At 36.0% G+C, this 15671-nt stretch overlaps 1 protein-coding gene across 2 annotated transcripts in view; it reads right to left on the reverse strand.

The window, feature by feature from the left end:
- The window catches only part of NSMAF (neutral sphingomyelinase activation associated factor), a 39866-nt gene that overhangs the window by 3865 nt on the left and 20330 nt on the right, over positions 1–15671 (reverse strand). The window contains exons 14-30 of one of the 2 annotated variants that reach the window (XM_035553281.2): positions 15045–15124; positions 13574–13664; positions 13417–13480; positions 13236–13287; positions 12165–12285; positions 11738–11869; positions 10174–10216; positions 9619–9776; positions 8055–8163; positions 6639–6697; positions 5921–5988; positions 4212–4279; positions 3859–3982; positions 3042–3125; positions 1789–1939; positions 1243–1345; positions 513–622 (exon numbers count right to left, since the gene is read on the reverse strand). In XM_035553281.2, the coding sequence (XP_035409174.1) occupies positions 513–622; positions 1243–1345; positions 1789–1939; positions 3042–3125; positions 3859–3982; positions 4212–4279; positions 5921–5988; positions 6639–6697; positions 8055–8163; positions 9619–9776; positions 10174–10216; positions 11738–11869; positions 12165–12285; positions 13236–13287; positions 13417–13480; positions 13574–13664; positions 15045–15124 (1617 nt within the window). Of the gene's footprint in view, positions 1–512; positions 623–1242; positions 1346–1788; positions 1940–1978; positions 2780–3041; positions 3126–3858; positions 3983–4211; positions 4280–5920; positions 5989–6638; positions 6698–8054; positions 8164–9618; positions 9777–10173; positions 10217–11737; positions 11870–12164; positions 12286–13235; positions 13288–13416; positions 13481–13573; positions 13665–15044; positions 15125–15671 lie in introns of those variants that run through there. The other variant, XM_035553282.2, reaches the window with a different exon arrangement.

Consider the following 15671-nt stretch of genomic DNA (forward strand, 5'->3'; position numbering starts at 1 on the left):
AGAAGGGAAGTTTGAAATAACTTCATGAAAGCAGCCTTAAAAGCAAACTGAATAAAACTGAGATAGTTATTCCTCCTTCGTACATTTTTCATGTATTGAAGACTATGCACATACACGTAAGATGTTTGTAAATCTCTAACCAAAACAAATTTCTTTAGCAAACTTAACTTAATTGTTGTTAGATTTACAGTCTGGACAGACTTTGATATAAAGTAGTCTGTACTATACTTTATTTGTACTATGAAGTACAAGAAAATATATTTTTGATGCTGTATGAATTAGAAAATCCCAACTCATCTGCCTCTCTTCAGTCCTGTAAAGAGCAGTACCGTTCGCTCCTGTTACATTTCCTAGGAGGCTCACGTGTACCTCCTTCTGGTGTTCTGGTGCTCCAGGTAACATCAGAAACCACTCAAAAGCAGAGCAGATGACTCTCAAACTTGTCAATACCAACACAAACAGAAAATTGGAAACTTTCATTCAATTCGAGAACAAGAGTAGTTCAGGTATACCTGTATGTCCTCTGATTCTTTCAGTAACTTTTCCACCAAGAAGGTCCCAAATCAGTAATTCACCAGACTGACTTCCTGATAAGATGGTATTTCCATCCCATTTGAAACACCTGCAAAGTTAACTCTAATCAGGTCACTTTAAACTTTTGTGTAAAAAGAGCTGAACAACTCCAAACAAAGCCAAAAATAATTGAAAATTGAGGTATGAAACTGAAGGAAATTTATCATTTACGAGTCTTTCTGGAAAGGTTATTCCACATCCATTTTAAAAGGTCATGACCCAAACTTTCTTTTCTGACTGCCCTAGACCCAGCTTCTTTCCCTGCCAGAGGGATGAAGTGTATTCCCACAGCACAAGAGGACCCAGTCACGTGTGTGGTACACCCAAGTGCTCCCATGAACCACCACTTTCACTTCCATCACTTCATGTTTCTGAAGTGCAAAGACGCCTTTCAGGGTAATAACTGAAGAAGTTGGTGCTGAAAAAGCAGGAGTTATTTGCTTAGATACCTGTTTGTTTTCATTCCAGTTTGGAAAGCTTGACCATAATGCACACAACTTACTAGAATGTCAGCCTTTGCACTTAAGTGCAAATTAAGTATTTGATTTAATTCAGTAAAACAACCTTCGATATTATTACCCTTTCCATTCTGCTATTGCCAACCATTAAGCATCTCCACAGTTAACTAAGCTGGCCACGCAGCTTCATAGCCTGTGTTCTCAGGATTACCTCTGTGGCTCATCAGCAGTTACAGAAGATATGAGCATTCCAGTCTGCACATCAATCACTTTAAAACAACAGTCTTCTCCTGCACTGAGTAGATGTCTGCTGTCTGTGCAAAAGAGCAAACAAAACAAAAAACACAACAAAAAAGAGCATGTTTAAACATGCAGCTCTAGTTATCAAATTAGTCTACAGTACAGCATGTTTGCTGTGACAGGCCTGACCTGCTTATTTATACAAAATTTACTGTAAATTGTCTTCAAGCATGCAATGATAAACATTAGTCTAGACCACTGGTTTACAGTCTAGTACGGCCTTGTGTAGACTTCATAAATTCTTTACAGTGGAGAATCACAGAATCACAGAATGGTTTGGGTTGGAAGGGACCTTAAAGATCATCTAGTTCCTACCCCACTGCCATGTGCAGGGACACTTTCCGCCATTCCCATTAGACTAGTAATTTCAATAACAAGAGTGTATTACATGAAATCAGGAATAAGATTCCCTTTGAAACTCCCAACAGTGCACATTAAAAACCAAAATCCAACATACCGGGACTAAAAGCAGCATCAAACACAGTCCCAGAATGACATGGCAACTGGTGCAACATTGTTGCTGTAGTAACATCCCAAATACTAATGGTACCCTCTTTGGTTCCAGATGCCAGTACAGTATTTGCAGCATTAAGGTTGATTGTATTTACCTAGGAAGTTAAACATCCCATGATTTTCCTGTTCTTTCATGTAAGCCATCTTGAGACAGGTTTTAAACATACACAGAAAAAAATCTTCACATGCCATTTTATTTACAAAAGCTTTTACATTTAATTCTGCAACATCCTTAATTAAGTACAATTATTACCTAGAAAAAGTGAAAAATAGGTCCCTTTGATATATTTTAAAATACTTTTTCTTCACAGAGTAAGAAATGCAAATTGACATTTCAGACTCTTTGTACCCATACCCTCCACCTAAATGCATGACTTTACCCTAATGGGTAATATTCTCCTTTATTCCTAAAGAACTTCCTAGCCATCAGTTGTTTCCAATACTCTTGGGTACTGTTCTTAAATGTTATGAAAACTGTTTCAATACTTGTTTATCTTGTGCCCTGTTAAAAAAAACTATCAAGTAGGCTTGCAATACTTAAATATCCTTCTAGAGTGACATCAGATGCTGTAAGTAAAAGTGCACATTACACATCATTTAGATTTAAGTGTCATTAGGTGCACAGAATGTGTTACGGTGAAATTCAGTGATATATTTTATAGCATGGTGAACAATTCAGAACTCTTTATTAGCTTGCCTTTGGAAAAGATACATTGAAAGGAAGCAGTAACTATGAAAATACTTAAAAACGCATTTGTTTGTTTTCAAAAGCAAACAAAATCACCCCAAACTACTTAAAACAACTTCTCTCCCCCCACCCCCCTGATGAAAACTGTGCATACAAGCTGAGCAAGGCAAATTAAAATAAAAAAATGAAAAAAAAAAATCACAAAACAAAACTCTTCACACTGTTGCTTCAGTCCCCAGGAGTGGACCTTTCATCCAAGGAAGCAGGGAAAATTGGAGAGCAGTTCAGATTAAAACAAACAAAAATAAATAAATAAACAACAAAAGACCCTAGTAAACCAACCAAACAAACAAAAAAAAACAAACACACAAAACAAACAACAACAACAAAAACACCAAAAAGCTAAAACCTCACAACTAAACAAAACAATCCCCTAAGACAATCCTTGTACTTTAACACATTATCTTGACTTTCGTTCTCAGATACTGTATCTCTATCTGCATACTTACACTAACATCATGTTCTAACTCTGCAAGGAGTTCAAAGTGGTGTTTTTTATTGCTCAAGGTCTCTCCAGGAACACAGTGCCACACCTGTAACACAGACATTTCAGTGTGGGCAAGACAGCATTAGTAAAACTCTGAATTAATTTCTCCATTACTGAATTCTCATATTAAAAGGGCTGCTTGTGTAACTGTGGGCCTTGTCTGTGTGGCACAATACAGCAACAACAAATTGCACCATAAATCATTTACACTAAGCAGAGCAACACATTAAACATGATCATTACAACTCCAAGTAGGTTACAGAAGCCTACCTAAGTGACTGTGTATCACTGCACTGAATGTATACTTATCAAAAACCATTTATAGAAGACTTTGGGAAATTTTTTCCTGTCTGTAACTTTTAATTTTAAATTATCTTTCAATCTAACTGTAGCCATATTCTTTTGATTAGCAAGTTCCTGGTCCACTTGGCTGAAGAAATAAGCTACAGAATTATTAGACACTTTAGAAGCCTATTCCAGTCAGCAAACAATTGTCAGTCAAGGTCACAAAACATTCACATTCCTTCAACAAAAGCAGTTCACCCCCAAAAGAGCCAATTTATAGTAAATTAGAATGAATGAAGTTCCTTTAAAGTAACACTTCAGCTCTGAAACACAGCTGAGGTAAAGCTAATGAGCTTGTATTACAGTAAGATTATTTCTTTAATAAGTATTTATTCTACTACAACAGGTGCATCCACTCCAATGTATTTGTCTGGCTGCATAATGAAATGTTAGCAATAAATAGTTATTGAAATATTAGAAATTTGTACACAAACCTTCACAGTGGAATCCCAAGACGCAGAATATAAACGCCCATCACGCCAACAAATCTTACTGACAGCATCATCATGTCCCATTAAGATGTCTTGACGTCTTCCAAATGCAATCGAATAAAAATATCTAGTAGGAAGGGGTTATAATAGCATTATGTCTTCAGAAAATTTCAACAGTTTTCTTTGAATTTATTAAAATAACTTTGCTTTTATGGTTTCTAACAGGAATCCATTGAAAAAAACATAGAAGTACAGATACTGCATATTAACAGTGAACTTCTGTATCTATAACCATAAATATAATTACCAAGGTACTCAATGTAATTCAATAGAGTCACTAGGAAGTAAATACACACATATGATTGTCCCATGAAGAACTTATGACAGTGGTATCTCCTGGTAAGATTAGACAAGATGACAAGGCCTGTAGGGAAAAGGAAAAAGAAAACAGTGTTGTTTGTGTATTTTTTACCCTGAGTCAAAGAGAAGTACATTAGCATGCTTCTGGAGAACAAGAAGCATTGTAACTTCTTTCTTAAAAACATCATACAGGTGTTACATGAACATTACTTAAGTAAAACCTTGTAAGTTAGACACTGTGACCATCCTTTAAAGGAGGAACACTGAATGTCAGGTAAACAGAAAATTAACTCTAAAGTTCAGAAACACATGTAGAACTGATGATCTCCTTTTTCAAAATGCTGTTTTTCCGAGTACATTGGATGTGATTCCACACTCAGGAGAAACTGGGTCAGCTTTTCATCTTGCAAGCTACTGTCAATTCTAAATGCAAGAAGAAACCAAAAACCATAGGTTTCTTTTGATGCTTGTTCTCCAAGACAGCAACTTATCTGCTCAGCTCTTTTAAACAACAGATACCTGATTTCTATTATTCTCAGCAACATTCTTTACAGACAGGTGCTCAGTTACATTGCCATTAATGGAAGCAGAAGAAAAAAACAAACAAACAAACAAAAAAAAAACAGGTAGGCAGCTAGAGTGTTAAAAGACTATTGCTTCTGGCCTTGCTGTAACAGATCCGCACTGAAACTACGCAAGGGGTGGCGGAGAGGGAAGAGTACAAGAGTGTACATGGCCTCCTCATGAGAAATTAAGTTTTGGACTAGGATTCAGCAGAGCTCCCTTCCTATAGCGTCAAGAAGTGGCATTTCTAAGTTTGCCTTGGTTAAAGCAGTAGGAATTCTTGTATATAATTTCACCTGCTAGTTTGTGCCACAGAAGGCACCAACCAGGGTCCTGATCCTAAAATTTGTTTGGGGACCTGCTAGAGCATAACTATGGCTTCTATCTGGGCAACATATTTGGCTTTTCTCCCCCTCCATAGAGATGAGGGTACAGAGGAGGGCTAATGCATGCTAGTATCTTGTCTTGACAAATTGCTCGGAACGTGACAGTAGAGAAGGAATCTCAATGACCCAGCTCTGGCCACAGTGCTCAAGCACAGAAAATCACGTAGAGAATTCCTTTCCAACTTCTGGTTTAGAAGCATGGGAAAAATGTTCAGAGGCTGCTGAGATCACTGCTCATGAAGAAAGCATACCTCGGGTTCACACAGCATGGATTCCACTTCCTGTCCTTGGCTTTCCTCTGCTGACTGACTCCAGACTCCAAACACTTTGGAGCAGTACGGCAATGGTGGGTATGAGAACACGGGTGCCATTTAAACTTTGTGAATCTGTTCTTATACTGAATGGCAGTTCAAGGTTGTTCAGGAAGTCAACCTCTGCTTATGCCAGAGTATCTTTGTCTACCACAATCCCTTCCCTGGACAGCAGAGCAACTCAGAACAGCACTAACACAGACGTTAAGTGCAAGCCTTTAATGCACCCTTCCTGCGTTCACAGAATGTGCTCTCTCTCCCTGGAGGCCTGACAGGGAATCTCAATTCACTCTACTAAATTATTCACACACAGTAAAACTGAGGAGGCAGGCAGGGGAAGGAAAAAAAAAAAGAAAAAAGCACTGAGGTATGCTAAGAGATGTTTCTGTGAGTAGCTTTCAGAAGATTCTTAATGATGTCCTTTTAATTTTGACAGCAACTTACCATATTTGAAAAGGACACACTTCTTTGGAGTGTTTTTGATTCTTTAGAAAACATCTTCAAAGTTGAATCTAAGGATAATGGACAAAACAGACAAAAGATAAAAAGGACTGTTTTATATTATAGAAGCTAGTAATTTTGCTCCTGTTTGAATATTCAAATATTTTATTATAAAAAGGAGGTACGGATTTCTCAGTCTTTGAACTGAGAATCTAAAGTGAGAAATTACCAACTTCTCAAGCCTAGATATAAACAATATTGAAATCTTTGATTTAAAGATCTAAAACTTTAAAATACACGTACTTAAGCTTTTTAATTACAAGAAATATATATATTTCAGTTCATTAATTTCTGTAATAAGTGACTTGCAAATGTGACAATCCAGAAGCAAACAGAAGAAGCCTTTATATATTGCTTGATATGTTTTAGTATTCATAAGAAGTAATTGAGTGTGAATTGAAAAAACAAGAATCTTGCATCTAGCAGATTAGGGCAAAGCTCCTTTAAAGACTGTAAAAAAATCTGAACTCAATGATTCTGGAAAAATCCCATTTAATGTTGCCTTCATTTTGCTCTCAGTGAAGATATTCAAGGGATTCAATCTTAACTGCATTTGAAAGTTTCACGCTGTTTTATTCACAAAACATTATTTGGTGTTACAACCTATTACTGAAGCATTTACACTGCAGGTTCTAGTAAATACCTCTGCAATAATACTCACCTTGGGATGTAGTGAAAACAGAAGACCCATTGCCTGTGACTGCTATTCCAGTAATTGCCCTGTTTAATACAAGTAAGCTTATAGGTGATTTCATAGGTTTTAAAACTTAACCACCATACTGTATATTGACTATAGATGAAATTTGTTATTTCATCTCTGTAAGAGCTAAGACATTCAAGGAGATTAAAAACACTACAGCTGCGTGTTACATGCCTATATACAAAAATATACCTTGATATATGTGAAACACCAGTACAGGTCCCCCATATTGTTCTGCAAGAACTTCATCCTCACCAGAAAGGACATGCCCATGTGAAAGGATTAATGATTTCAGATTCCATCTTCCCAATTTGGCATTAGCTACAAAAAGAGAGTTGGGAACCTGCCTACAAGCTGATATTGAGTACCTCGAGTATTGGGATTTGGAATTCATACAATTTTTCTCCTTGAATTTGATACTGGCAGAGTCGCTATTGTCTACATATTTACCCACCAACCAACTTAAGTCGGTGAGTTAGCTGTTAGGAAGCACAGAGCATTCTGTATTGCCAAAACTCTCTTATACAGTTCTGCTTCTATTTTTTAACTCAGTATTTTTGGAAAAAAATAATGTTTAGATGCTAAAATTAAAATTTGTTTTCAGGATTAGGATTTTCTTAACCCCTAACAACCTGGTAATGGGGGACCTTTCTCACTGCAAATACTGCCTTGTTTTCCGGACAAGGAAATACCTCTTTTCTAGATTAGGTTATAATCACAAAGAAGGTAGTTCCAGTCAGTAAGACATCCTCCTACTAGTCTAGCCACTAGGAAAAGGGATGGGGCCAAAGGAAAACTTGTTTTTGAAAATGTTTGCTCTTGTTCATTGTTAGGTGTTTTCAAAGTTCACCTGAAACTGTACTATTGGCTCGTGGCTCCCTATGAATCCATCAGAACAGTAGTGTAGTACCTGGATTACCTGACAACCTATGGCTGGAGACTTGTCAGACTGCTCACACAGGAGCAGCTCCAGGTATGCAGCAACTGAACTTTTAATTGACTTAAACTTTCAAATCAAATGCTATGAGAAGAAGTTAGGTGCTCCTTGGCTTACAAATATACAAATAAATGGAAGTATTTATCCAGCTGCTGCTATGACAAGTTTGGAGAAAAGTAATCAATACCTGCTTCAGATACTAAAATGATAATGAACTTGGCTGTAGATCTGTATAAAGAATAAAATTAAGCTGACAAATACCTTTTCTAGATTGATAACCGGTCATATACTCAAACTCATCTTTTGTAGCCAAATCAATCAGATGTCTCAAAAAAAAATCACCATAAGCCCTAACCCATCATTTACATTGACACACAGACGCCCCTTATCCCCCCGTTAAATATAACAATTGTGACCGAAAGGCAGAGAGTAGTACCTACTCTTTGTGAATTTTATATTGCTCATCTAATTTTAGTTTGGCAATATTATTCCAAGCAAGCGTTATACTTTCTTCTGTCAAATCTTCAAACGATTCTTCATTTGGAGAAACTGCAATAAAATGTGCCACAATAAGAGTTTCATCACAAACAGAAGTCAAAAAGATGAATTTCAAAGAGCTAGGTAGTTGAAGTTGCAAACATAAATATGAAAGTACAGAAATCATGCAGAGTTTCAGGAATACAAATTTCTGGCTACTGTAGACAGTGACCAGATAACTTTTTTTCCAAACCTTTTCCTGAATACATAGGACTACAGTAAAAAAATATGTTGTTGTCCTGCTCCCCTTCCCCCCCAACTATGGCTTTTAAGCCAGAGACTTTATATAATACATTTCCAAAGCAGAGGGGAAAAAAGAACCCTGAACACTTTCTGCAGAGATGTTGTGGTGTTCCTCTGAGATGCCAAGAGCTTTCCAAATGGAAAAGTACCAGGAGAGCCACCTACTGCTACAAAACAGCACGTGCTTTTATCATCTTATGATAAAATAAGTTCTGAAAGTTAAGAGATAAAAAATGCAAAGAAATTGAGACAAATTAAATATCCATTGCTGTAAAAAGGCCAGTCTAGCAAGAATTAGGTAGTCTACCACCATAAATATTTAATACGCATGACCATTATTACAACCATACACAACTTCCAAGGCCAATCTTGCCATTTGGATGCTTCAGTTTGCCATGCTAAGTAGTAACCAACTTTACTTCTCTGCTTAAAAATGATAGCCATCAAAAGGTAAGTGAGTCAAGGACAACCAACTGAGAGAAGTCTTTCCATGTTATACCTGGGCTAAAGATCCAGTCCAGTTTATAGTTGACTACTATTCATATGATGAGGGCCATAACATCTTAATTTCAGAAAAATGGGCAAAGTTTCACATGAACAGAAGCCTGTGTTGCCCTTACACATCCTTTTCTTGAAGTTACTCAACCAACATTTTCTTCCATACTTACTGTAGAAACAAAGTTATTTCTTTACAGATTTTCAGTGAAGTCATGGTAGAGTGGGGAAAAAAAAAAAACAACAACACAACACAACAAACTACGTGTTTATATCCGGATGCTCAAATTAAGTTCTTAGGGTTCACTTAGACCAAGCCAATCAAACACCCCAAAGACACCCCTGTTCAAAAACTGAACAAATCTTCATGTCATTTAGAGTGCCTGCAGAGATGGTCAAGAAGTTGCTGTCATGTCAGTTTGATTCTGAAGTGCCATGAAAGGCCAGGGAAGACAGCCCTCCCACAGCTTCAAAAGCAAAGACTGAACAGTCCCAGAGGAGACCGCTGGAACATAAGGCAAAATGCAGGACCAGAGCTCCAGGACAATGCATGTATTTTCAAATTTGAAACTGATCTTGTCAGTTTTTCCTTTAACAGTTAGTTCATGTATTTATTTTGAGTTTGCTTAAAGGGCAAGTGGCCAAGAGAGTCATATAATGAGATCCTGTGGGAAAAAGATACAGAACTCCAAATCAGTTACATCATCAGTTTATCTGTTATACACTTACCTGGAGACTCAGTTATGGAAACACTGTGAATAGATGTTCGAGAGGAGCTTTTCGATAATATCCGTTGGGGATGAGGAATTGTAAACAACTGTTTTGGCGTCTGTCCAAACTCCAAGATTTGTGTCAGCAGAGCTACTTTTTCATTAGGGTCCATAATACTTCAGAGGAACAAGATATTTAATTAGGGCAAGTTGTTTGTTTCCTTCCTGGAAGCATGGATCTGCACATACAGTTACTATGGCACTAATCAGCAATCACAAATTCTTACAGAACAGATTTACCACAGATGCAACACACATCCATATGACAGCTCCACTATTTTAATAATACTAAAATTTCACAGAAGTCAGACTGAAGAATCATTCAAGTTACAATCTTTCAACATTTTTTAAAACTTACAACCCTGTATCAGTTTACTGTGTATTTGGGAGTCTAAAATGGAAGAGCCACACTGTTCACATACAGAGCATTCTTACAGACAGCAGAGAAGCTGTAGGGATACTGGCAAATGTAGCTTACTACTTTAACAGATGCATTCTGATTCTCGTTAATTACCTGTTTAAATCCACTCCTCCTTCGTAAGTTAATGGGTGAAACACTGGAAAAAAATAAATTCATACAATATAAATATACAAGGTTCATTTTCTTTGTTTTATGTATCTACTACAAACAACTTGAACTTTTACTCAACTAAGTTATATTTTAGTAACCAAGCTATTTCGTCGAGCTAGATAGTTTGAGATCATGTGTTTTAATCCTGGGTTTCTCACTTGAAATAAAATCCAGGATTTCTAAGACACTCAGAAAAAGTTTCAGAAGTCAGTCCTTTCATAATGGTAGCAGCTGCAAATACAGTGAATTAATTTGGGACTTCTGTATCTGAATACTTACTTTGTCTTTTGATGTAAGGTCATTCATACACAGAACCCTTCTGTCTCTCGTCTACTCAAGACTGTCATGCAAATTCATCCACATTGCAACGAGAGAAGCACACTGTGTTTTACAAGTTTATTTGTGAGATAACACACAGATGCCATAACTTAAATGCCAGTTTTCCTCATTCAAAGCCTCTGGCATATTTTACTTGACACTTACGGCATCCAACCATATTGTAACCAGACCCTGCAAGCCTAACATACAGCCAATCATGATTTAAAGGCATGTGAAAAAGCATATTAATATATATATTTAAAATCACATCATCTGACTCTTAAAGTAGAAAGCATTGACAACCAAAATTACGAGGTACTTATTCCTTCCCTCCCAGTATCTGAAAAAAAGAACAAAATTTATCTATCTTGTTAAGTGCACGCTATCTCACATTGTCTCTTACTTGTAATCATTCAAAAGGATCAGGGCTTCTGAAATAAACAGAGTATCTTCACCCTTTAATACAAATCTGCTAATGTTCTTTTACCAAGACGACATTTCCTTATCAAACAGTAACGTACTTAAGCTAAGTATCAGACCACTGAATAGACTGATCGTTGGTATTCCTATTAGGTCTAGAGAAATTAAACATGCCAACACAGCTATCCCAGAATAACATCCTCTTTTATAAGCATTTACAATGGCTACATACATGTTCAGCATATATACTGAACAATGAAACTTTCCACAAAGTATACACATTACACAAGGACAAACTCAGTCACAATGTATGTTTTCCTCCATTCTCACTCCTGAACAGCTGAATCGCATTAGATACTTCTTTCCCTTGACAATTCACAGAAAAGGAGAGGGGGGAATTTTAGAACTGAAAATCTTACACTGTAATTACAGTGTAGGAACGTTAAATACACATTTGTGTGCAGGCTTCTATGAACTCCTATTCTTAACTGGGAAACACTACAACTTCAACACTACATTGCCACACCGCACTGTGTAAGCGAATAACTGCAATGCTGCAGATTCTTCCTGCCTACCATTTAAAATACATCTTCAAAGATACCAATAGATTTTACTGGATAAGGCACCATTTCCAGTAAAGAACTGTATTTCCCTAAAGGATCAAGAATTCCAAGCATAATTATGAAAGCTCAAAGGAAATCAAGCATTACAGATGGCTGTTAATTTACCTTTTTTTTGGTTTTGCTACTTCAATAAAATGTATACTTACCATTGTGAGCTGCAACCGCTTCAGTTCCCTTCTGCTTGTAGCCAAATACAATGTCAATCCATTCATGAAGATGTTCTGATACATACTGACTCTCTAAAGCCTCTCGGCTCTTCTGAAGAAAATCATCAGGACCTGGCAAGAAAAAGGTTAATTAAAGAAGATATCCCTCTCAGTATTGGTATCCATTTATGCTGTTCTTCACATAGAAACCTGAGCTCTAAACAAGTAAAACTACAACAACAAAAAAAAACCCACCAAACTCAAATTTGCTAAGAAAATTAAATGTAACTATTATACCAGTGTTTAAGAGCAAAAGTTGCTTCAGAAGAAAACTGAGTAAGAGCTTTTGAAAGAACAATAATCCCAGGAACCTAATAACAATGATAATTTAATTCATTCATAAAACAAGAAGCTTGACTATTACTACCTGATGCCCAAGGCGGAAGCTCTACATCTTCAACTGTCTTTCCACCTTGTCTTTTTCCCAAGTCCAACTTCAAACTGTTTACTAGAAAACTAGAATCATTTTCATAAAATTCTGGAATCAACTGGTAGAAAAGGAAAAGAAAAAGAAAAGTTTTAAGATCAGCTTAGCTTTGATCATTTTAAGTACAATACAGTTAATAAAAAAATAAAAGTTATTGAAATTCATATATTAAGCTCTAAAGGTGGATAGACATTTCTCCAGGCTTTCCTCTCTGTCAGAGAACATTGGAAACTTCCTTCTGTTACCCTTCCAACTAGGCTTCCTGCCTACCAACATGGTAATTCTCCAACTTAAATTCAGAATAGCATAAATATTTTTAACATTATATGTATGACATACGAATCCATAATATCTAAGAGTATCTTCAGAACTCTAATCACATAGCTGCCTTGTTACTTTTAAGACATCAGGTATGATTCAATACAAAAATCCAGAATAAAAATAGAATTACAAGAACAGTTTGAGAGGTTAAGTCAGTTACTTTAAAGAACACCACAGCTAACCATTCTTAATTCCACTATTAACTATTAAAAAAATAACAGTAGTATTTAAGTATCACTAACCCTGTTATCAAAGAAATGTTATTTAACAGTACCCACAATCTGGCAATCATTCAACATGCTCCACAAGTTTTTGTCTCTAAAATGCTCAAAAACCTAAGATAAAATTTCTGTAGTTGAATCTCTCCGGATGTACTGTTATAATGCAGCCAAATCCTAATGAGATTCCAGCAGGTGAATCCAGTACATAAAACTGTATGTTTCACCCTTCATACACTTTGATAATTCCCCTTTATTCAAGTATCATTCATACTGACATTTGTCTTAAAAAGAAAGTAAAGACGAACACGGAATAACGAAATCATAGAGAAAAGTTCAAAACTTTAAAGGAATCATAAAATGCAGTTGATAGCCTCAATAACATATAAATTCAAATCAACGGAAGACATCTGAGAACAGAAAGCTCAGCATAAGCACTAAGAAGGACTTGAAATATTTTCTGGCCATTTACCTCTTTGAAATCTGTCGCACCATCCAAACAATTTTTCCAGGTTTCTGCAAGACTAGACAACATGTATCAATCACACATTTGTTAAACAAAACAAAACAAAAACCATGTTAAAAGCTTTGTGCTCCCTTGATACCTATTTTAAAATGAAAACAATTTTACTATAGACAAAACATAAACGAACCTGTTAAACGTTCTGTCAGCATGATCAAACTTTCCGTTCTGCAGACAGAGCATATATTCTGGAGCTGGGGAGAAAGAAAAAGTCATCAGATGGCTTCAAACTTTGTCCCTTTCTGAGGCAACTGTCTGCATAGAGAACACGTAAAAAGCTATCTTACCAACTCTAACAAGATAAAATAAAACATAACCCGGAGATGAATAGTGGCTCCCATACATGAACTTAGGTTCTGGCATTTCCTGATAACGTGTCTGCAATATAAGAAGAAGAAAAGAGTTATGTTTAATATCAGCACTCGTGCTTTCTTTCAAAATTGAACACCCATATACTGTCCCTTTATCTATTTATTAAAAAAAGAGAGTTGAGGGTCACCTCCCATATCTTTTTTCCTAAAGAGAAAACATATTCTAAGTACTAATAACTATGCTGCTTTAATCAGATCAGTAAATCAATAAGAAGGCACAAAGGTTTTTTATAACTTATCATCTAGAATTATCAGGTCTTAGGCTTTTTTCTTCTCTCACTTTCCACACACCATGGCAGTGACTTAACTTCAAAGTACTTAATATTTTTGCTTTTCACATGAAGTTTACTAAGATTATGAAAGGCACATATTGATTGAACTCAGCCTGGCAGATTCCCTCATGCCTTAAGCTCCTATGTGTCACCCCCAAACCCAATTGTACTCTAAATAAAAAGCTCATTAAGTATTTGCCGTTATTGAAAAGGTGGAGAGTACAAACATCATCAGTATTACAACCTTAAGAACCATTTATGATTTTAAAGTACTTAATATTTTTATCAATAAAATGCAGCTAGTCTGGCAGTATTTTCTTCTCTAATACTTCATTAAGGACTAATGAAGACTCCAAAACATGAAACAGTTTCCATAAATTATATTGGAATAGTCAACCTACCATAGTAGAAAATAATTTCATACAAAGAATACAAAGAAAGAGCAAAAAAACTTGGGACCTTCTAACTGTAATTCTGTATTTGACTTCTTATGAAAAGAAAGCATGCCTATTCTGAGAAATGGAAAAAGTTTGTGCACTGCTATCTGCATGTGGAAATTTCAAGGAGCTCTGATCTCCATGGATCCATATTTCCTCCCCTTAACAAATTCTCCCTCAGATTCAGCATTTTTCTAACATGGAAATATTTAAGATTTCTGTTAGTTTGCCTTGTGTAATGCATACACATATTTTACATTGTGTATTTCAATCCTTTGGTCTTGAAGTTTCATATTTCCATGTATGTTAACAGTATTTCAGTGCCTGCCATACAAATGCAGTTACAATAGTGACAACTTGATCTTACTATTAAAAAACAAAAAAACCCCAACAACAACAACAAAACCAAACACACACAATATTTAAAAGTACAATACATATGATACGTTAGTAAGAGAGATGAAGCAGATTTAAATAATTTTAAATTAGTACCAGTAAAATCAGTACTCAAACTGAAAATAAGTGTAATACTGTTTATAGGCAAGTTTGCTTCTCATAAGGTTTATAGTATTTTATATATGTGCATTAACTCCCAAAGGTTGCTTGACAAAGCTCTTTTTATTTCCAATATGTACAAGGCCCAAAATGTTCAGTATAAAAAATCCAAGATATACATACCAATAATCTATCCAGCCTTTCCTTATTCAGGGCACCAATTGGTTTACTAAGATCACGGAATGTTTCAGGCTTTGTTAGATCTAAAAAAACATAGTTAGACTATGAATTGCTCCTGCTAAGAAGAAATATATTCTGATCAATAGTAAAAACCACAACTACTACAACAATCACCACAGAAACACCCCTGTAATTTTTCCTTCTCCCCAGATGCAAAAGAATAAAATTATTGCTCTAAGTAGCTACTCAACTCCTTCCTTCCTGGTGGACTTGCTCTTAAACCACTTGCATAAGAGCTAGTAGTTATACATGCTTGACAGTTATTGCAACTAACGTCGTCTTCTACATTAGACACAGAAGCAGCTGGTATTGCTTTCTTTCTGCTCAACTATTCTGCATGCTACAGTTACAACCCACCAAACAATCAGATTGCACTACCTGAGCAGGTGCTCAACACCACGACATTCCTCTACTCTACTGGTTTTAGAGGAACAAGCTTCCAAAACAAATTATACAAATATCCTTAACCAATGAGCCTATTTAGGCACAATCCTTGTTAGCCTATTCAACTTGAAATATTCAGAACTGTGAAAGAACACCTGAATCCTATACATTTCAATACATCCAGAT

This window comes from Cygnus atratus, chromosome 2 (assembly GCF_013377495.2).
Source record: "Cygnus atratus isolate AKBS03 ecotype Queensland, Australia chromosome 2, CAtr_DNAZoo_HiC_assembly, whole genome shotgun sequence".
Classification (NCBI taxonomy): Eukaryota; Metazoa; Chordata; class Aves; order Anseriformes; family Anatidae; genus Cygnus; species Cygnus atratus.